The sequence below is a fragment of the Polyodon spathula genome, chromosome 10, assembly GCF_017654505.1.
Source record: "Polyodon spathula isolate WHYD16114869_AA chromosome 10, ASM1765450v1, whole genome shotgun sequence".
In the NCBI taxonomy this organism is placed as follows: Eukaryota; Metazoa; Chordata; class Actinopteri; order Acipenseriformes; family Polyodontidae; genus Polyodon; species Polyodon spathula.
In genome coordinates this window covers 6,976,605-7,000,229 of record NC_054543.1, presented here as the reverse complement: position 1 = coordinate 7,000,229, position 23,625 = coordinate 6,976,605, and the positions used below count along the sequence as shown (strand labels likewise).

The 23,625-nt window shown below is 36.7% G+C and overlaps 1 protein-coding gene across 2 annotated transcripts in view; it reads right to left on the bottom strand.

Annotated features, from left to right (window-relative positions):
- The window catches only part of LOC121322112 (glutamate receptor ionotropic, delta-1-like), a 258,746-nt gene that overhangs the window by 5,317 nt on the left and 229,804 nt on the right, over positions 1-23,625 (bottom strand). For both annotated transcript variants that reach the window (XM_041261639.1, XM_041261640.1), the window contains exons 9-13: positions 18,698-18,799; positions 17,542-17,739; positions 16,414-16,753; positions 14,630-14,768; positions 986-1,181 (exon numbers count right to left, since the gene is read on the bottom strand). In XM_041261639.1, the coding sequence (XP_041117573.1) occupies positions 986-1,181; positions 14,630-14,768; positions 16,414-16,753; positions 17,542-17,739; positions 18,698-18,799 (975 nt within the window). The remainder of the gene's footprint in view (positions 1-985; positions 1,182-14,629; positions 14,769-16,413; positions 16,754-17,541; positions 17,740-18,697; positions 18,800-23,625) is intronic.

Sequence of the window (23,625 nt, the reverse complement as noted above, 5' to 3'; positions counted from 1 at the left end):
TCATAGAATAACACATTCTTATATGTGTATCTCTAATCAGTATACATACTAATGAAAACACACACACACACACACATATATATATATATATATATATATTATATATATATATATATATATATATATATATATATATATATATATATATATATATACAGTCATAATGTTATGTCACAGACTTTCCTGGTTAAGATTCCAAGATTCTACTATAAAGAATTGATCATTTTAAGATGGTATCTTTCTAGGAGAGAGTTCACTTTAGCAAAAAAAAACCTGATTTCTGGGGGAGTTGATGTGAGAAGAATGCTTGGTTCTTAAAGGGTTAAGATGACCACACTATTTGTCTCTAGTGTGATGTGGCCCCATTATAAATTAATCATAATTTTATATATATTAATCATGCAATTAATATATTCCCCTTGCATTAAAAATCATCATTTATTTTGCTGTAGCTATCAAGACCAAAATCCAATGACCCAAATGGAACATTATGATATACCACTTTTCACATGAGGGTTATTAAATACAAAGGCATTTTCAACATAATGCATGTCCTGTTTTAATTTCCATTAAAGATGATTTATAAATATTTCAAAGGTTGGCCCTGTTTCTTGAAGCACCATGCTGTCTCCTCGCTGCATGCTTCACTCCCTGGTCCAGAGAACTTAAGAGAAGGCATAACATAAGTGGCAGGGTCAGTCGTGCTCACTAACTGAGAGCGGCACTTGAAAGACTGCTCGCCTCCCTGCTAGGTATAATCTTATTTATTTGTGGAATTCTTAAGTAATGATTTCAAAGACACTGATACAGTTCATGACATCCATCTGATGCCAAACTTCATGGAATTGTAAAAAAACAAAAAAACAAAAAATCCTATTATTTTCCAATGACAAACATTATTTATCTCAGGAAGAACACATTAACATCCCACAAGTTATACAGAGGGAGTGCCCATATGGTACAGCCTCCGCAGTTCACAGCCTACCTTTCTAATGCCCTCGGACGGGCCGGACACCGAGTTGTCAGCCCCGTTGTTCTTGCTGATGGTCCTCCAGAGCTCTGAGAAGGTGCTGTCCTGCTCCAGCGAGTTCGTGCCCTTGGCTCTAAAGTAGTCGTACACCGCCGAGTCTCTCACCGTGCCGTACGACAGGTCAGCCTGCCTGGCCAGGTCCTGGAAGGATCTGAGGAGGCAAACAAGAGCAGAATGGAAACCATTCTGATACTTGAGCACCCAATTAAACAGTGTCTCGGCAGCCTCCACTGCAGAAACCCATATTGTTCAGGGTTGCAATACTGACATGTGGTCCTTTCAGTCCATTCTAGTCCTTAACAAATAAAGACCCCTTTGAGGCACCTCTTTAAGTTTAGCGATGCTATTTGACACTATCCTTTGCTGAAGTAACTGCTTCACCACTGTATTGCACAGTCTTAAGAAAATATAATTTGATTTATAACTTGGGCTTCTGTTTTTCACTTTTTATTAATTTCATTTTTCGGTGCTTATTTTTAGCTATTTTCGAGTTTTACATAAATCAACTTTTTTTCCAGGGCTTTCGCTTTTTATACACTGTTTGAAATGAGTATTGTTGGTTACTTTTTGGGTGTTTTTTTCTGTCAAAATAGGTACAGTAACAACTTGACCATACTTGTAAAGTTAGGTTGTACCTTCTTTCCTTTACTGTCTTCCACAATGAAATCCTTCTGGTCTCGGGAACATTCTGCAATTCTGTTTTAAATCTTCTGTATCGTAACTGTAATACAGCTTTGCATCCTGTGAACAAGCCTCCATTCCTAATTGTAATCTCATTTTAAATCTCGAAAGCGGAGTCTCCAATAGAAATGTAGGAATGTGCTGTCACTCAATAGTTGGGGTGGGTTTAAAGTATTCAGAACAAATCAGTGATAGGTATAAGTCAGGAAGTAGAGACATTGCCCAGCTGTACTGGGAAATGTATTTTTTTTTTTGTAGCAGGCTTTATTTTTTAATGGTAAAGGGGTGGTCAACGTGAATTGATTAACCATTTCCTTTCCTGTGTTTTCTGGTGTTTTGGCTATACACCAATTTCATTTTTTTTTTTGTATCGAGGGTGTTTTATCAGTTAAAAATGAAAATCAGAAGCCTATTTATAACTAGAGCCCTGTGAATTTTATTTAGTTTTATCTGCTATAAATATAATTTTATTTCAGTTTTATTATAGATACGCATCAATAAAATAACTCAAATAGACGTATATAAATACAAAAAATGTATGTAAATGTTTTAACTACATACAGCAACCGACCCATTAAAAAAAAAAACAAAGAAAAACCCAATAGGAATTGTATTTCAAATCCAATGCGCTAAAACAAGGCTCCAGTATACAAGTTGGGGTTTCTCAGTATAAGAAAAGCAGATTCATTCATTCAAATTCATTCAAAACCAAAACAGCATTTGCTCCAGTGCAAAGTTTGCACTACTTGAAATATAACAAAGAATTAGCATGCTAATATAAAATACAAGCAAACCAGCCACAGCCATAATGCAACGGTATCTTTTGACTCCCATTCCAGCCGACAGTTGCAAAATCTGCACAACATTATTTTGTCTCCATCAGCTGCATACACCCACTCATGCACAAATTCAATGCAGCCTTGTTTAATTGGTATGCACGGTTTAGGTATTTTAGAAATTTTCCATCACAATTTTAATTCCCCAAAATAATACATTTTTGCAAGTGCTAGTCAGAGCTTCCGCTTCCCTTCAACTGTGTCTATGGTAACAGCTGAGCCTTGACAACTACGCTAGCAAGTATTTATTTAAAGCACTGTTTGTATAAATGGAGCATATAAAAATAAATTCTATATTTAATTTTATATGCTGCATTTCTTTTTATTTAGTTTTTTTCGTGTTATTTCGTTTTTGCGAAAAACACAGGGCTCTATTTATAACCATATGGCTCCAGGTTTACTGGGACAGTTTGAAACATTTCAGGTTTTAACTCACATTGCAGAAATGGAAATAAGCCTCCCATTGTGTGGCAGTTTGGTTAGATTATGACACAAATAAGACATCCTGAGCTTGTTACCTCTGCACTGTGGCTAATCAAGCTCATAGTAAAACCTGGAATGGGTGAAACTGCAATGCAGTAGGAGTCTTATTCCCATCCCTGCATTGCACAATTTAAATTGTATACAAAGATACAATAAAACATTATGTTAATTGAGAGGAGCTATTCCAGCACAGTTGTCATATAGAGTGCTTGGGTTTCAGCAATAAAATAAATAAATACAAAGAGATCAAACAAGTTATCTGCTGATGCCCTAACTGCTGGGCTGTTAAAATGCTGTTAACAGGAATACACTGCTATTGTTGTTTAATTTTAGCACTGTTTTAATGACATAAAACCCTGTTAATGTAATTGTAAAATAACCCTACTTGGACCGCTAGCAAATCTGGAACTTTTAAAGTAAATGCAAACTGGCATTAATGTTGAAAAATTTAATTAAATTGAAACGTGTATTATTATACTGAATAATTAAATATTCATTATATATATATATATATATATATATATATATATATATATATATATATATATATATATATATATATATATATATATATATATATATATATATATATAGATATAAACTATATATGTGTCTATAGACTATATATGTTCTGAGATTATCGGTTCGTTTTTTATCTAATCACACCCGAGGTGCTTTTAAACAGAAGCTACCGTGCAATTACATACATGGTAATTGCCTTGAGAACAGCATTATGTTAACTGATATAATTATCAGGTTGTAATTACACAATTATTCAACCAGTTACCATCTACGAGCAGGATACATTGGTACTACAATGTTATGTATGCTCTGTAAAGTAAGTGCAACCTATATATTTTTCATAATACCAGTAGAATATTTATTACTACATGAATAATCTAAATCAAGGTCTCTAATGTGGTCAGTCAAGGAAAGCCAAGATAAAAAAAACTAAACAGAAAAACATTTCCAGAGCACTAGGTAAGTCTGTGTGGGAATGCTTAACATTCTGCTGTAATGCCAATCAATTAGAAATGAACAGAAAAAAAAAAGCAAACCGATTGCCAGTGTTTGCAGCTGTCACCAGAATGGACAATGAGAAGTGCTTACAGAGGTGTTTATGCATTGCATGTAGGCTGGTCAGATCAGATAAACAATTTCATTTTATACATGAACTGGTTTCCATCTTCCATGATTAACATCTGCATTAAAGCCATCACCCTGCCCCCCTGCCAGCACTCATCTGTAAAAGTCACAATGATCACACAAGGACAAGTAAATGCGATCTCTTGAGGCAATAGTTTGGGATATGCTAAAATACAGATACAATCTCAAAGATTGCAGTTAATTTGGTCCCAGCTGCTGGAACCATCGTCTGCTATTTGGATCTAAGGACCACTAAAAACAATAATGGTAAGACAATCACTGTGTAGACATTGGACAGAAAAAAACAGCTTGCCATATGTAGTCCACATTTTTCTCTAAATGGGCTGTCCTTCACGTGCTCGTTTATTACAAGTGCAATCCCTGGGATATATGCTGAAATCTAGAAAAATAATTTAGCATTTCATTCAGGATGGAAAGGGCTTTCAGGGCTGAAAAACGTGTTTACTTGGCAGACGCTTTCCTATCCATGTTGTTTTACTAGGTGTGTCAAAATTGATGTCTCTCTGTACCATTCTGGTGATTACATGGATCTATATATTGTGAAAGATTTCAATTGTATTAAAGGTTTGAAAGCCCTTCTCAAGCAGACATAGAAGACATAGAATCAAAAATAGAAGCTTTTAAGCCCTTTCATGACATTTTATTAATTACAGAATTAAAATAAAAAGAAAACTAAATATACTGTGTGTGTGTATGTGTGTGTGTATATATATATATATATATATATATATATATATATATATATATATATATATATATATATATATTTCTATATATATAATATTTTAAACGTAATCTTGCATCGCTATGCCGTTTAGTAAACAAACAATTGTGAGAAAACTAGAAACAAACAAGCATTGACTGCTGTTCTGTAAATGATAAATGTCTCACCTCTAGGAGAGAGCCTCCTAACCCCATGCTCTAGCACCAGAACGTTGATGAAGGACCCAGCCGACACGTATGTCTACTTGACTTAGTTTCATGTATTTGTTTTACACATGATTCCATGATGCGTGACGGGGGAAGATCAAAGCCATAGGGCAGAGTGTATGCACCACAAGTCACTGTCCAAATGCTACATGTTACTAAAAATGGTCCTTTATCTATCTAATTGGCATTGTACAATAAGCAGCTCTCTTGATCAGATACGACTGTTACTAGAAGAGAGAGCGTTTGCGCAAATTAATATATAAAGATACAGTAAACACCACAGGTTTTGGGAATTAGAAATATATTCCCCAAATAAGTGGTAAGACGTACACTGTAACATCCAGTACTTTTAACCATTGTAGTATTTTAATTGCTTAACTGTTTTTTGCTGAGAACTGAATTTTGTTATTCATGGCTGATAACTTTCAAGTCAAGATAGGCCAAAACATAGTCTAGGTCTATTCTGGACACAGATAAGTTAATGAAGGGCACATTTAATATTTGTGGGAATGGGAATCAGGAGAAATAGCTGAAAGGTCAGCGAAACCCGTTGCCACCTGCTGCTTCGTCCCAGCCGAGCAAAAGGTGGGATAGGAAGCAAGACTGAGACACAAACTTGGAGGACAAAACATAGCTAGCTGATCTTTTCCAAAGCTACCTAATGTTGAAGGACAGATGTCAGAGGGGGAGAGAGAGAGAGAGAGTGAGAGAGAGAGAGAGAGAGAGAGAGAGAGAGAGAGAGAGAGAGAGAGAGAGAGAGAGAGAGAGAGAGAGAGAGAGAGATTATGCCATATTTTTCTATTATGAAAAGTAGAATGACAGAATTGCATGTGTTATGCTTGGTTATGCTTAATATAATACATTTTTTAAATCAACCCTTATTTGAATGGATGGAAATGTGTTCCTGTGAATTGTGATATGTGAATTATGATATGTGAATTCTGTAAATTACCCCTTAAATGTATTATTTTTATATGTAATCCACTCCTGCTCCACAACTGAGGCAGACTTGATGGTAGAAAATTACTGAAGCTCCACTGATAAGCAAAATGGAAAACATAGGTATTGTGGTTGGGAAAAAAAGGAAAAGGGTTTTCTATAACCCTATATTGCTGCTGACTAATTTATTTAAAAAACAGTGCTAATGACGTTTATTTTAATCAGCGTTGGCTAAGTTGTTGTTGATAAATATTTCCCTTCACTATGTTTTATGTGTTTTAAAATATCACAAAGAGGGTACTAATATGCCACTTCCTCTATATATTTTGATCTGTGTGGCAATTTAGAATTGAGAATAAAAAAAGCGGGGGCAGGCAATAATTTCATTCAGCGCACAGCTGACCGCTAAGCCTAGGCGACTGTAATTAGTACAATGGTTTGTAATATATACTGTGCACTGTGATCCAATTACTTATCCATAGCAATACTCCACAACATTGAAATGCACGACACAACCTGGTCTTTCACTGTGGTATGGCTTTCCAAGCTTTGCTTGTTTCTAAAAGGTGTGGAAGTGCTTGTGTATGCCAGTAGTAGCATATATGGGTATCGTGCATGTATCAGTGAGTGAGTAAGTGACATATCGTTCTTAGCAACAGCGACAAAACTGAATTATTAACACATGTTATCGTATGAAGCAAGACCCCAATAGCTCCCAGAATCTAGTAAAAAGCCTCTCAATCATGCTCCGTTTTGATATATTTTGATATATATATATTCTTTCTTTGTGTCGGTTATCTGCATACCTTTCATACGGAGCATACTACTTCATCAGCAAGTAGACCTTACTGACACGGGAACACAGTACACAAAGGTGCATTTTAAATACCAAAAATGAGGAATGAAGAATGAATCAGGCAGACACTGAGGTTCGAGCTGTGTCTCTAAAAAATTTTCAGTGCCCTCTCTCAGCATACTATAAGCATCGACACAGAAATCAATGCATGCAACACGCTCCATTAACGCTTAATGTGGGTAAGGACTATAATGGATTTTGATAGGCCCTGCACTAAGCAGGTGAATTTAGAAATTCCTTCAAGCAATGTCACCCATGCACCTTCTATAAACTCGCATTCCCTACTGCAGCCTGCAAAGATTTAACATTTCCATCTTTTTCAGGACCTGATTTCTAAATGCAAATTTAGGAATAAAGTAGACAAATGTACATAACAATAGTTCAAGGGTTGTCAGTGACTTACTGTATTCATGGCTCACATGTACAGTAGTGTGTAGCGATTTGATGAATTTCTCCAGTTTCTCACATTGGTATTAACTATATATACATTACTCAAAGTTGCTGGAATTTCTTCTTGAATGTGAATGCATTTTTTTCCCTTCTTCTCCATAAATTAAAATACATTGAAATCTGCATTTTGACCTGGTTTGTAATGTTGTTCTCAGGTGGGGGCATGTTTGTGTTTATTAACTGCAGGTGGCACAAACAATCTTATTATCTTACAAGTGGAAATAATAAGACTATAAAGTCTTGTGATTTATACAGATATAAACGTTTACTATGACTAGTACTGCTACTAATACTACCATTACTAATAATAATATTTTTCATCTGAGGAATATTGCAAAATGCTGTGGCAAAATGCATGCTACAAACAAGTATCTTTTTAGATTGTGCTGGTGAGATGTGACCCAATGATTACCTTCTGCTTCCTTGTGAAACATTGGTATTGTGTACAGTCTTTGATACAGAAGCACTCAGCAATCAAGAACTTGCTAAGTCTGACAGATCAGCTGTCTTGTTCATTTTCATTTTCAATATGGAAATTGCAGCTTTTATATCACATACTATTAAGGAAAACAACTTAGGATGCCATTTGCAATACATTAATAGTTCTTGTGACAAACAAAAGTGTGAGCTACAAACCATGTGGTTTTCCAATATCTGTCACAACAGGCAAATTGAAACTCTTATGGGAAATAATTTTCTACAGAAATATTCTAAGATATGTTTTCATTTTTGGATTGAAAGAGTATCATTATCGTTGGTGCTGTGTCCTCAATTCACCCGCCACGATTGCTTCTTTGGAATTTTAATTGGGACTAGCCAATGGGATGAGTACAAACTTTGCTTCCAATCAGCAGAGAGGCCACCAAGAAAGTAAATGAAAATATGTTAAATACCAATTAAGAAAACAAAACTTCTTTTGGTTTTTAACTGGCGCTGAATTAAGCTTCTACTTAATTAATATTCTCATCCATTTTTATTTTTAATTAAAAAAAAGGGTCACATTGTGTCTGCCTGTTAAATAAACGACCTGAGTGGGCCGTAGAAGCGTTTCTGCTATAAAGAGCCCTAGAGTCTACTAAAAAGATTACTGAAAAAAAAGCAAACACACACACACGCACGCACGCACGCAATAGGGACTTAGATATACAAGGAACACATGGCAGTTCTACTTACTGTGGGATTTGGTAATGTATTATTCTGAGGGGCATAAAGAAGTATTTTACTAATCTGAAATGAACCAATTGCTGAATTTTAGTTACATGTTAATAAGCAGTCAATAGATATGCCATGCATGTGGTAATCGATCACTGGAGCTCATATTTCCAATGTATGTTGTATGTTTCTTGAGACTTGGTAGTTTGCTGCTTCAGTAAAATAAAAAGACATACAAAGACTGGTATGTAGTGTTACACATATTCGTCTATAAGCTATCCACCCCACCTAAATAATGTGCATTTAACCCACATGACTGCCATTCACAATTATATTTTCACATTTTTCTTTTACTTATACTACCAAACCTCAGTGACAAAAAAAGTGACACAAATTCTCCCAGCAATGAATAATCTAGCACCTGCAGATTGTGTTCAATAAGAAGCAGCGGCTTCATCTCAGTTGAATGCATCATCAAACTGGCACAAATCAATATCGTCACACTGCTGTGCACATCCATTTTGGTAATAACAGTGGCTGTACTCAGTGCAAGAAAAAAACATAATAATAATAATAATAATAATAATAATAATAATAATAATAATAATAATAATAAAACACACTGTACTACCCAAGCAGATGCCAATTTCTTTTGTTTTTTATTTACATTTTTTTTTAATGTTTTCACATTAGCTTAAATCATTAAAAGCTTTGCGCTGGCATGGTCTTGGCTTACGGATCGCACTTGCTTAACAAGGAGGGCTGTTTGTTGGTCAGGTACCTTCCCTCCTCCAGCTGAGATCCATTTTTTAATGTCAACCTGTTTGTGCTTTACAAACCGGATTAATTACACGCAGGATATAAGAGGCAGCTGCGAGCACCCCCCACTGTTAAAGTAAATCCTGAACAACACAGCTGCTGCTCAGTCTCCACTTAACACCACCGTGACTAAAAAGCTGTCAACACAAAATACCTGGATCAAATGATACTCTGTCGATGCAGCCTGCATTCAGCTTATGTATGGGTCACACTATAGAGTAATAAACCGTTTTGAACTTACTTTTAGGAATCCAAACAGACATTATTTTAAAGAGAAACCAGCTTCATTTTATTAGTCCCCTTGCATTGTTATGATATTTGCAATTCTTCTCAGTGCTTCTTATTGCAACTGCTCAAATACTATGCATTTTTTTTAATTCATGGTGTTAAAGACTATGAGCACAGTCAGCACATATAAGAGGCTTGGGGGAGGCTAAGCCTCCATAAAATAAATTGCCCAAACCCTCACAAGAAATTGTTCTGACCAACACAAACATTTTTGTGAGAGAGGAAGAGCGAGCGTGCAAAGCAGGTGTAATGCACGTATTTCTCCTTTTCCTGCTGCACAATTGCCACACCAGTAGGGCAGCAGAGATGTCAAAATCAACACTAGTATTGTATTGTATTGAGAGGTAGAAATATGGATATTCATAGAAGTTCTGTAAAATCAGTTTCGGATCAAGCTGTTTGTGTAGATAACAACAATTCGAATAAATGTAGAAATTGTGAAGAGGATGTTCCAGGCAAGGAAATGAGTGAAAAGGATTCAGTTTTCGTCGGCTGCCTCCTGCAGTGGTATGGGGGGGCTCAGATTGGCTGGGGGGGAAAGGGCGTTAAACCAGCCAAGCATTGTCTCCTCGAACGACATTAAAATGCCAAATAAATACTGTATTTTGGACCTTGATGACACTGCAACAGGACCGTCACAGCCCTGTTTACCTATGTATCCGAAAACTTCTTTGATAAGCAAAACCGTTTATTTTCATCAGAATATTACAATATGTTTTCATATTTAGAGTACAGTAGCAGGCAGATGTGGTTTTTTGCTTTCCCTGCAGACACTTTTTCAGCAGTTCAAAAGACCCTGCTTTCATTGAAAACGGCGTGAAGGACTGGAAAAAAGAAAAAACTTCAGAAACATTCGGAATCTGGCACCACAGTGTTCTGAAAGGTGGCATTTGTTCAAACAGTCGAAGGAAGTAGGTTCTGTAGCATCACAGTTGTCAAATTCTTATAAAATGGTGGTGCGTGAAAACAGACATGCTGCAAAGATTACCGATTTACCGTAGAAACGTTCACGAATTGTGCAATTTGTTAACAAGGTATGATGAAGCATTTCCAACAAAAATGAGTGGTTAGTTCAATCTTACATGCCTCGCAAATCAAAACGAACTTTTACAAATTATTGTCAAAAGCGATACAATTCAGAAAGTTCAGGAAAACGTTTTTTTTTTGTATTGTTCTTGTTGATGAAGCACACAGTTTCAAGCAAGAAGAAATGACAGTGTGTGTGAGGTACACAGAAAATCTGTAAATAAAAGAACGATTTCTAGGATTTGGAGATTGCTCCAAGTGAGGAGATGCTGATGCCACCCATCAAATATGAAGCAGTTCTCAAAGGTATCTGGAATTGCAAACTTACCAGTTGTAGCATAGTGTTATGATGGAGTCGCTGTCATTGCAGGTCATGTTAATGGAGTACAGCAAAAAACGTTGCAATATTACCCCATAGCTGTATATATACATGCATGGCTCACAAATTGAATTTGGTTTAATAGAGGCTTGCAAAGTTAACCGGACTGCAGCAGGAGTTTTCCACACTTTAGAGGCCTAGTTTACATATTTCTCACAGCTGGGCACTCACCACACTTATTTAGTCACCCAGAAAACGCTTGGAATTAAACTGGAATTGTCTAGTTTAAGTGACTCACGATGGGCATGCAGATGAAAACATGTAAGCGCTGTTAAATGAGAGCAATTCTCAACAGTTTGTCCGGACTGTCACTGCCTCCATTCCGAAGAGTCATTGAAACACCTCTTGTTGTTGCAAAATGGGCAGAAAATTTACTTTTGTGTGTACTTGATTGGATTGGACAATGTTTTCAGTACGATTCATATAGCACTGAAGCACTGCAGACACAGGACACAGCACTTTCTCAGGCTTCCGATGTGTTGCAAAAAACTGTCAAAGTGTTAGAGAGTATGCGACCCAGCACTAAATGGGATGATGATTGAAAAAAAAAACATGTGCAAATGCACATTTGTTTAATTGTGTTAATTGTCATATTAGCAATTATCCCCTGCACCTGGCTATCATTGTAAATTAGAGCCAAGTGCAGGGTATTTAAAGAAAGCATCCAGTCTGTTCAGGTCTGCTGGTGTGCTCAAGCGTAGAAAAAGTAAGGTAGTGTAAAAATGTTTCGATGTGTGAAACTGCGTGTTTTTGTTTGTGTGATCTTTGTTTAACAGGAAAACAGCTTTGCTGTCCTGTTGGTAAGTCAGTGCTCATATAGAGCTAGGTTTTTGTTTTCCTTTTTTGTTTATTTTGTATTATTAAAAATCTTAGTGTGCAAGCGCTTTCAAAAACACCCATCTGGGTCTGGGTATATATACAGTGCCTATAGAAAGTCTACCCCCTTTCAAAATTTTTGCCTTTTGTTGCCTTATAGCCTGGAATTAAAATGCATTAAAACTGTTTTTTTTTTATTTATCTACAGATCCTACTCCACAACTTCCAAGTGAAAAAAAATATTCTAGAAATTTGTAGAAAATTAATAAAAAAAAACACAAAAACTGAAATAGCTTGGTTGGATAAGTGTCCACCCCCCTTGTAATAGCAATCCTAAATTAGCTCAGGTGTAACCAATCACCTTCAAAATCACACACCAAGTTAAATTGCTTCCACCTGTGTAAAACTGTAGTGATTCACATGATTTCAGGATAAATTCAGAAGTTCCTGCAGGTTCACTCTGCTGGGTAGTGCATTTCAAAACAAAGACTCATTAGCACCAAGGCTTTTTCAAAAGAATTCCAGGACAAAGTTGCTGAAAGGCACATATCAGGGGATGGGTATAAAAAATATCAAAGGCCTTGAATATCCCTTGGAGCACAGTCAAGATTATTATTAAGAAGTGGAAGGTATATGGTATATGGGATTGTTGCTAGTGGATGAACAACTGCTATAGGTCATTCCAACATTACTGTCTTCTGTGACCAAGCTTACTGCAGTATACTTAATTTACTGTAGTATACTATGGTAAAAGCCAACTGCGGTGTCGTAAATGTATATAATAAGTAGGATAAAGAGCACAATCAACTATGTTACTAAGACACAAAAGTAAACACACATGCATACAGCAATTATATAGTCATTACAAGCACTTGCAGGATAACAAGAATCACTCAAAACACCCCAGAACGAGTCAATATCAAGCACATTCATATCCATAGGTCTCTTTTCATCCAAGAAGGACTTTCACACCCTATTTGATTACTGTACATGCTGCCATGCTAATGAGAGTCTGATAGAGGCCATCAGCTTTCTCAATACTTTGTTGATACTTCTGAAAAGCTTAGATATTTTTTATCTCCTTTCCTCATGCACAAACCACACAAGATCAGCATAACCAAATGCAATCAGCTATTGGCAAGGATTGAGTGCTAAAAAATGTATATTGAAGTGGTCTGCATTTGTATAGTTTTTAACCATAGAAGGTGTCTCTTGTATTGTCAACAAGGGCTATTTGAAACTGATTTAGTTTGGGTACCCAACGAGTAAGGTAATGAGCATGGTCTTATCACTTGAAAGATCTATTATGAACCTAGATTTTAAACTCAGAAGAGACACTTACCAGGACTAAATGGCTATTTTAAACAAATTATATTCAATGATGATGTGGATTCTGGCACTACAAAGTCAATGCAGTAATACGCTTAGGTGATAACTGCAGAACGCATTTGAGAGTGCAAGATGATGACAATGTTCATGAATAGATACGAGTCAAAGTAAAGGTCCTTTAAATGACATTTCTTTATCCAAACTTTACTGTGTCGATTTATCTCAGGATAACAGATTGGAACAATAATGTAGTATAATCTGACGCACAAGGATAGATACAGTGGGAGGGACTGCCATTGAGGTCACATCTCAATATTTTGAGATACCAATCCTCATCGATAATTGATTGCAGTACCATGGAATTAGAATCACTGAAATCATTACAAAATTCACATTGCATCCACTTTATTAGCAATTGTTAGGAACTAAAGTTGGCACTGCATAAGGATATGTCATGCAAATGACGTTCCATGTTTAAATCCATGTGGTCGACAGACAGTCAGCTCATCTCTTTGAACAGATGATCTTCAGTGCAGGTTTGATTATTACCAGTTTTTGGCTTGTCTGTCAACATAATAAACCCCCCTGATTGAATGCCACCTCCTTACCTCAACACCTGCTGGCAGGAGTAGGAATAGCACAGATGCAGATTTGGAAAACAAAACAAAGTTCCCTGGCTTTCAAATAATACTTTGCCATGCCATACCATCCTAATTAAACAATAATCCACAGAAGAAAATATATTTGCCAGCAGTTTAGCTCCCAGTTTTGTCAGTTAAAGACAGGCTTTAATGCAGAAGACCATTAACGTGCTGAGAGAAACAGCAGTAAGGGTGTTAAAAGCCTGTGGTGGAGAGAATTACAGCTAATATAAACTGCAGGGGAGTATTAATTGAGACTAATGCCAATTAGGTTAACATGTTATTCAATTTAAAAGAAGTTATGAAAATGCAAACAGGAGTGAAAACTAAATGCTTGAACCATAGCTTTAATTCTGAAATACAGTACAGAGAGATAAAGCGTAACACATCTCTATTTAAAAAGTAATACAATACCCACAATACAATACCCACAAATATATGAATCATTAGTATTTTAAAGGTAGGAAATATTAGGATAATATTTGTAGGTAAATGTATTGATTGTAAAGCATTGAGCTGCTGCTGATTTCCCATACAAAATTTATTATTCTCATACATCCGTGGCAGTGTTTTTAAATTAAAATACCCTGCTTCTAACTGACAGAACATTTTACAAAAGCAGTACAGAGCAGCAATACAATTGCATCCCCGCTCTCTGCTATATCAAGCTGTGCTGTTTGGTCCCTCACCTGCAGTGCAATAGCTGAAACATTTGTCAGTTTGACTTGAGCTTAGCTTTTATGGGGGGTATCAACAGATGAGAGTTTGGCCATATATGAAAAATGAAAGGTTTTGTACAACACTAACCTTATGGTGTTGTCCATCCGAGACACGGTGAGATAGGCGGCTAGGTTTGCGGTGTATGAAGAGCATACGATCAGTGTGAAAAGCCACCAGCTACCCATCACAATCCGCAGAGCGACTGAGCTCACTATAGACTCGCCACCTAAAACAGAAGCATCACCATCAATTGACATGTCTTTAGTGCCAATCACCATTCCTTCTATTCATAACAAATTAATACATCCATAGAGTTCGGTACTGAGGTTGCAGTTTCGTGCTGATGCAAAATATATATTTATTCACTTGTTTTAACAGGAGATATATATTGGCCAAAACCTCATTTGCAAAGGGTTACAATAGCTTAGTCGTCCAGTGTGCTAGTTAGAACAGAAGAAAAATATAGTTTAGAACTCCATGTGGGAGTTAGGGGTTGTTTTGTTTTGTTTTGCTTTCTGTAAATAATAAAAGTGCACAAAAGTGCTTGAAACTACAAGTTCTGTGTGGGGGTCTGCTGTGCAAGAGTGCAAACCAGCTGATTAGAGCGAGGCTATGTTACAACATATATATATATATATATATATATATATATATATATATATATATATATATAGATAGAGAAGAGAGAGAGAGAGAGAGAGAGAGAGAGAGAGAGAGAGAGAGAGAGAGAGAGAGAGAGAGAGAATAAAACACTCAGTGGAGCAACACCTGAAATAAATAAATACAAAAGTAAATTATGTTCTACATCAACTCTGACACTGGAGCTCTCTGCAGTCGTTTGCCAGCAGGCAAGTGAATTGTCACTGCCCGGTGCCATGTGCTACCACCCCTATCAGAACATATTTATAGAAGCATGACGAATCGTAAAGACTGCAGGCACTCAGGCTGGACATTAATACCAATGCTTCTCTAGATGATTTATAATCACTAGTTATTGGAATTAAAAGGACTTGCAGGCTACAAGCCAGGTTTTAATAGAGGCAGCTGGAACTACAATTAGTTGCTGAGGTACTCATGTATTCCTTTTTGCAATTCTGGCTAAGAACCAACAGACATTTACACTGCAACTTTTTTTTAAAAAGATATACAAGAAGTTTTTTTTAAAGGCTGTGTTTCAGAGTCCTCTCTCTGACCTGATTCCAGCCTTGTAAGTGGTTGAATCACTGATATGTCTTTGGAAATAGCCAAACGCAATGCTTTTATACTATATATATATATATATATATATATATATATATATATATATATATATATATATATATATATAGACACACACACACACACACACACAGTTGCGCAAAAGTCAGACAATTTGCAAGCAATCAGGCGATCTTCATTACTCAAGCGGGGCATGGTTGTATCTTTCGCTGTTCTTGCGTTAATTAAAATCATGTCTTTTCAAATGGCTCTTTATACAGATTGCTAATCAACTCATTTTGGCAATTTTAACTCAACTCAAATACCAAACACTGAGCACCTGGCATTTTAATGAAATCACATGACTTGAGCGCAGTATTTAATTTTCCCAAGGAACAATATTATTCAAACAATCAACAAACCTATCGGCTCACTATTTAAAATGTAGTTAAATAATATTACGTATGTGCCCAATGAGCAACTGATATAAAACTCAGACACAACGTTGCATATATATATATAATATTATATATATATATTATATATAGATATAAATTATATATATTATATAGGTGAATATCTAATGGTGAATTAAAAACAACAAAACACTCTTCAAATAACTCATGAGCTAAAGCTTCTCAAAAACAGCACGGCCCTTGAGGAGATGAACCCACCTTGCTGGACGAAGGCTCCGTAGATGATCCAGATAGCGCTGTGGAGGGAGGTGAAGGCAGAGGGTGCTGGGGGTTGCTGCTGGTGGGTAGGGGGGGTCTGTGCTTGCACTGACTGCATATGGTTCAGCACAAAGATCAGTACGCCTACCACGGGGATCGCAGCGGCGATGCATGCCCATACGGCCAGGTCAAAAGGAGCAAACAGCGAGAAGATGTTGATCTTCTCCTCGGGCTTGCGGATCAGGATCCCCACAGAGTAGTCCATGTAGCGCTTGCTGAAGTCCACCACGCTCTCCCGCTCGGGCGTGATTGTGATGGCGGAGATGGCCAGGTCTGCATGCTGGAATGTCAAAAATTTAACATTCAACATCTGGAGCTAAAGGGCACCTTTTCCTGTCCCTAATTACCAGGGTTCACAAACATTTTGGGTAATGCATTTGCCAAAATATTTGTCCTGTGGACTTATTTTATTTACAGTATCTTTATAATATGAATAACATCAACTACAGACTTTTGTTGTCTAATTTTTTAACTAACTTATTTCATTACTACCAAAATGTGAAAAGTTTCCATCCTTGATATGCCACCTTCTGTATCAGGTTTAATGAATGGTTTATTGATAGTTAAAGTACAAAAACACCTTTTATTTTAAAGTCCCCCTAGTAAAAAGCAGTAAAAAAGCACTCAACAAACACATTAACGTAGCCAAGTAGAGTTCATAACTTCTACCTCCTGTAATGATCCTTTACTGACTTGTTACTGCACCTTTAAGTGATGTATGTAGTTAATATGCACCACCTACTGGGTTGTACTCTGTGGGATAGCTCTCAGTTGTGAGGAGGGTGATGAGCTACTCTATAAAGACGTGCCTCTGATGTTGTCCGGACTGACTCAGGTTAACCAGTGGGATAAATAATAGAAGTACCTGACCCAGTGACATGAATGCCATGGAATGGAACTGAGCTGTGTATGGTCTGAAGCTACTAAAATAAATGTGCTCTGTGCCTGAACCCACAATCCGTGTCTGAACTCTCTGTACAGCCTCCTGGCTTGGATTAACACCAAACCAGCCTACCCAGTGTTACACTCCTATGATGCATTTAGCTTGACAATGCAGAATGTGCTTGCCTTGTTAATGAGTTCTCCGATCATGCCGTTCCAGGAGCCGTTGTGAAGCTTTTGCCCGTACTTGCTGTCCAGCACTTGGTAGATCTCGTACTTGAAGCCCAAGGTTTTGGCCAGAGCATCCAGCACATCTATAGAAAACCCTTTGTAGCGTTTGGGTTGCCCCAGGATGTTCTCAGCTACCATCACAAAGGGCTCCTCCTATAGGACACAAAAAGTCGCATCCCCCCCCCCCCCACCCCATACAGACACACACACACACACACACACACACACACACACATAAATAGTTATCAAGAGTAAAATACCTCCTCGCCAACGTGTCATTACAGTGTAATTAAAAAAAAAAGGTTTAATTACATTGCAATTACACACTACAAAGCAACCACATGTTTCATCACAAAATGAAAATTTGAGTCAGTTGCTAACGTTGTAATTACACTGTATATAAATGCCATGTGGATGTGTATTTACAATGTAATAACCATGTAACCACATGTAAAGTGTAACATGTTACTTATAGGGCAACCCTACTGGATGTAACAATGCAGCTTTGGCAATTATTACAATGTTGTTTAAGTTTAGCTGGAAATTCGACAGTTACATCTCACTTTAATAAAGTGTCTCTTGCGAACCTGCTGACCGGTACCATGCAGTGCGATGGCAGCAATGATATTCATCGCACTGAAAATACTGCTTTGAATGTACTGGTCGAATTATCGCCATTTATTATTGTCATGGCTCTGGTAAGCGATAGTCTCCCAGCATAGACCCAAATAAAGTGATGAAGTGGTGTTGCCTGGAGCAAACACAGTCTTGGCTGAACAGATGAAAAGCTATACAAAGATAATCTACTCAGTGGTCTTCAGCATATATATATATATATATAGCTCTATAAAATAGTACAACACACAAACAAGCAGCACAGTTCTTTTTCCATTTTAATCTGATGTACTACTGATCAATTGCAATACTTGGTATTGTATGTGTTCTTACACTGCTTGCTTGGTTTCTTGCTACTAAACCGGCACTTCAATTTGATGTATTCCATTTTATGTATACTGTATATAAAGATTGTAGACGTTATTGAATCTAGCCCTATGCCTGCTACCCTGCCATGGAGTATATGGGTCTGTCACAGTGTGAACGCTCCTCTTACCAGCACAGTCACCACTTTGAGGGTCACTCCCTGCATGTCGCTCTCAAGCCGCCGCTCCTGGAGGCTCCCGTTCAGTCCCCGGGTGGAGTCCCACGTTGCCAGCTATCAGAAAACCAAAGAGAGAGAGAGAGAGAGTCACTCTGTAGTCTCTACACAAAAAGCTGGAAGTTCCTGCACCTGCTGTGAGGTAAGCCAGTGAATTAGGGATTGGATCACTTATAGGGATGGGCAAGTTATGGGGGAAAAAACAGCTTGTGAGTAAGGTTGTTTATAGTTTGGCAAACAAGCACAATTAAATAGAGGATACGTGATGGTTCTAAGAGTAACGCAGAAAATATGAGCGATGGAAGACGTAACCACTAAGGGACCCATGACGAAATGTTATTAGTTTACCCAGCTCGACATTGATTATAGATACAACAGTTTCTGTTTAAACTTCAACCGTTACCCCGAACTTACGCGCTCATGAGCTATAAAGTTTTGATTCCATTGGCCTATTAAAAATATTCTGATCTTCACTCGGCAGGCTGGTGTTTGTATGTGTTCTTATCTCAGGGGCTGGACCTAAACTGATAGAAAATAATTAGCTCTGGAACAACCGTACATGTAGAATAAAAAAAAAAAAAAATCAATCTATCTACACTTCACTCTTGTTATTATTATTCTTAATTCTGACCACATTTTTGTTTCACCCTGCGTTACACAGATTAAATATGTCATTATGTCTTGCTGTAACCACTCAAGGACAGTAAAACAGATAGGATTTAATGTGATATTATCATATCTGCTACACGGCTGAGGTCTGCATCCATCAATGTACAGTATATTTAATGCTACATGCTGAGGATCTATGGCACAAAATCTTAATAAAAAAAGAGCTATTTATTGGTCATGTGAGGGTTAACACCAGCACCACCAGCATATAACAGTCTGCATCAATAATGATATCAGTAACCCTGTAACTGCAATGGATATGAGAAACAAAGTATATATAACTTTCTGTCTGCAAATTATACACTTAGAGAAGCTCCAAACATCTGTCTTGTGTGCACAGGGAGTTGAATAAAGCAATGCTGTATAGCGAACGCATTCATGTAAACAGAGATGCTAAATAAGCCAGTAGGACTGTGGTAATTGAGCACATGAAGTCTTTGTAAATCTTAATGAGAGTAACAAGTTATCATAGTTGTTTTTTTATGTAAAAAAAAAAATATGTTTTTATATAGAGAACGTTAGTCTTCTTATGAAAAGAAAAGATTATCTAAATAATAAGTTTAACTGTCTCGTAGCCAGCAGAGACAACTTCTTGTAGCGTGCCCGTTAGGAAATGGCCCGTCCCTGTACCCAGTCCTGCTTTTTAGAACTAGCATAAACCTACACTGCTTTGTTTAATGAGCTGCTTGGTTTGGGTATGGATATCACACACTTCCTAACTAATGCATTCTTCTCACCTAATGACTTTTTGAAAGTTTAAAACACCATTGTGGCCTCAATAGGTGTTATCATTAACCTGTCCCCTTGCAACAGTGGCCCCAGTAGAAGTACGAAATACCACACGTATTATGTTACTGCAACATCAAAACTGGTGTTACTTCAAAATAAAATAAAAACTTGCTTTAAAAAGCTTCACTACAACTGTGGCTCATTGAGTATCTGGGAAAGTGTTGTGGTTTATCACTACAACTGTGGCTCATTGAGTATCTGGGAAAGTGTTGTGGTTTATCACTACAAATGTGGCTCATTGAGTATCTGGCAAAGTGTTGTGGTTTATTACGCAGCATGCGCTATAGTCACAGAGTTGCACTGAATTACATTAAACTGTTGTTGTAAATGTATTTGTATTCAGAGGACCTACTACAGAACTTCTTTGCTTAAAGTTAATTAAAAAACAATACCCAGAGCTTGACTGAAGGCTTATACCTGGACTTATACCTTACTAAAACCAAAGGTCAAAATGTATAGCTGGAAAGATATTTACAAGCTGCTGGATGACAGTTACCAAGCAATTGCTAACAGGTAAGATATCAGCTTGGCTCCCCAAGCCAAACAGAAGGGCACCTGTATGCATTCATGTCTGTTCAACAGAACTTTAGTCATGCAGATCATGCGGCCATATTAAACATCCTCTTTTGGAAGGAATGAAAGAAAGAAAGAAATTGTACCTGAAACAGCCTCCTTTAATAATAATAATAATAATAATAATAATAATAATAATAATAATAATAATAATAATAATAATAGTAAAAATATTAAAAGGAATTCAAACACACAGACATTACTTACATATAAAGATAGCGGCAACAAAAGGATGATTTTTCAAGCAGGTCACATCAACCGTATAAGTATTGAGACAAAAGTATGACAGAAGCTCAAGGCCATTGTTGTATACCATATGAAAAAAATAATAAGTAGTAAGAAAACTGATTGAAAATTTCCGCAAGGACATTGAAAAGAACCACGGGGTTGACAGAGAGCAATCATTTTGGTATTAGTTCAAGAAAACTGTTGTTGTAAATGTATTTGTACATGAACAATGGACATACATCTAAAAATAGGCGAATACTTTTAAGTGTTTTTATTTTTTTTAAGTACCAAAACATTAGTAGAGCTATCTTAAAAATAAACATGCATGCGTAGATTTTATAGAACGATGGATGGGTAATGATACTACTAAGGAACATCTATGTGTTCAGTCTTGTTGTTGTTTAGATTATATGGACATTAATTAGGCAACTAGGCCTCACTCAAGGAATACATGCAGGTATTTGACCCCACTACCCAAGCTAAAAAAAAAACACTCTCAAAGGAGTACTAACCAAGAAGAGCTGTGTTTCAGACTCACTCCAATGGTCCAACTGCAATCAGTTACTGACAATAAAGGCACAGCACCAGTTTATCCACTGCATAGTATTTAAAATATGTGCATACCCGAATTTATGTAAAAACAAACAAACAAACAAACACGTGAACCACCGAAGGATTCTCAGCACAACAAAAATGGTAATAAAACATACAAAAGCATGGTAAAGCATTATGAATATAAAGCTTGTGAGGTTTTAGGCAGGAAATCTATAGTATAAGTGCCAGGTACATTCATTGGTTAATCTACAAGCCTATTACCAGCAAGTTCCAGTTAACCTATAAAGTGTGTATATGTATATTATATATATATATATATTATATATATTAAACTTCCAAACTTTTAGAAGGCAGGGTACCCACGCACAGCAAAGCACCTGGATCTATACACAATAAGCTGGAGTACAAACGGAGGGTGTGTTGTTGTTTCTTAGGCTGTGTGTCTTCTGATTCACAACAAATGTAATAAAAAGGTCAAAAAGAGAGAAAATACAACATTAAAAAAGAGAAAAGCAAAAAAGCCTGCAGCTTCACGAAACTCGGCTCTTGTCTATGTTCTGAACTTTGAAGGTTGATAGCTTTATTAAATATTAAGTATCTCCCTCCTACCATGAGTTCTATAAAGAAATTCTGCCTTTGGTGCCTACTGCCAGGAGGCCTTTGCGAGTTTGAAAAGAAAAAGCAAATTGAATAAATGAAAATAAACGCTTTCACAATATAATTTATTAAAAATAACTATTTACTTTATTACGAAGGCTTGCATTCTTTTCAGTAAACAATGAGGTAATGACTCGTCTGACTTGGTATCTCGTAAATAACTCACTTCACAGTTAAAAACAGATACTTAACAACCACTCAAATTGCTTATAACCTTGTCCTCAATTACGGTGCACAGTTGCGTTTCACTGTGTTCCCTAGGCTTGGTCTGACACGTGTGTTGACATTTCATCAATGTCTCTATTGGACATGTTGCAACTCTCATTTAATTAAATTGGAATAATTACTACATAGTGCAATTCAATACAACGCACAGCAACAAGTGGAAAACATTATTCCTCAGAGTCCACAAGAACATCTCAAATTAATACACTTAATGAGTTTTCACACAATACTAATCATAACAAGCTGACACTGTAATTTACCAACTTCATTTCAGAAGGGTTGAGTTTCAGTCAAGTTCTGGTTGCTCAGTTATATAATTGCTTGGTGAAGATTGTGAAGATGGTCTAATGTTAAGTTTTTATCACATACGGAACCATGCGGTATCCTCTTTAATAACAAGTGAAAACAAAAACTAAAGTAATTATAAGCAAATACAGACAGATATTCATGTCATGAACTCGGGTTTCAGAGCAGAGCCACTTTCTGTTCCCTCTTACACCTCTTTCCTTCTCAGATCAGATGGCAAACATGTGGTCCGTTATTGTACTGGAGAAAGATTACAAAAAATATTACACTGAGCCTGTAATGTCCAAGGGGGAAAAATACACTAGTCTGTTTAAATTCAACAGCATAGGCATACAGGTTACAGAAGAATAGAAAACTATGAAGCACTTTTTGTATTACTATTGTGCCTGTGGAATAATCTAGTAGCTGAGCAGAAGGAATCCAAGCAGCTTACCACAGCTTACTAAGAACTTGTCATCCAGTGACAAGAGAATTTGATAACCTTTCTTTCAATGTTTTTTTGAAGATCATATAGGACAATTGCTTCGAACCTCCTGCCAATGCTTCTCCTTCAGTCTACATTAACAGATAGATATAGGTATTTCTTATTTATTTGGTTCTTTGATCTCTGCATGCTGCTAATTACATTTGAATCACATGTGTTTTTGTGGTGTTGCTTGTACTTTGCGCTTGTCCTTTTTATCATTTTCCAGGACCCCCTTGTAAATGAGGCATCGGTCTCAAGGGGTAAATCTCCTGTATTAATAAATATGTAAATAAATAACAGAGGGCTTGAGCAACCACATTGGAGATTTGCCCATCCAAAAAATAGTTTCCTAAACTATAGCATACTGCAGTACGTACTAGCAAAGGAAACTATAGTGTTTTGGGAGGTGCTAGTG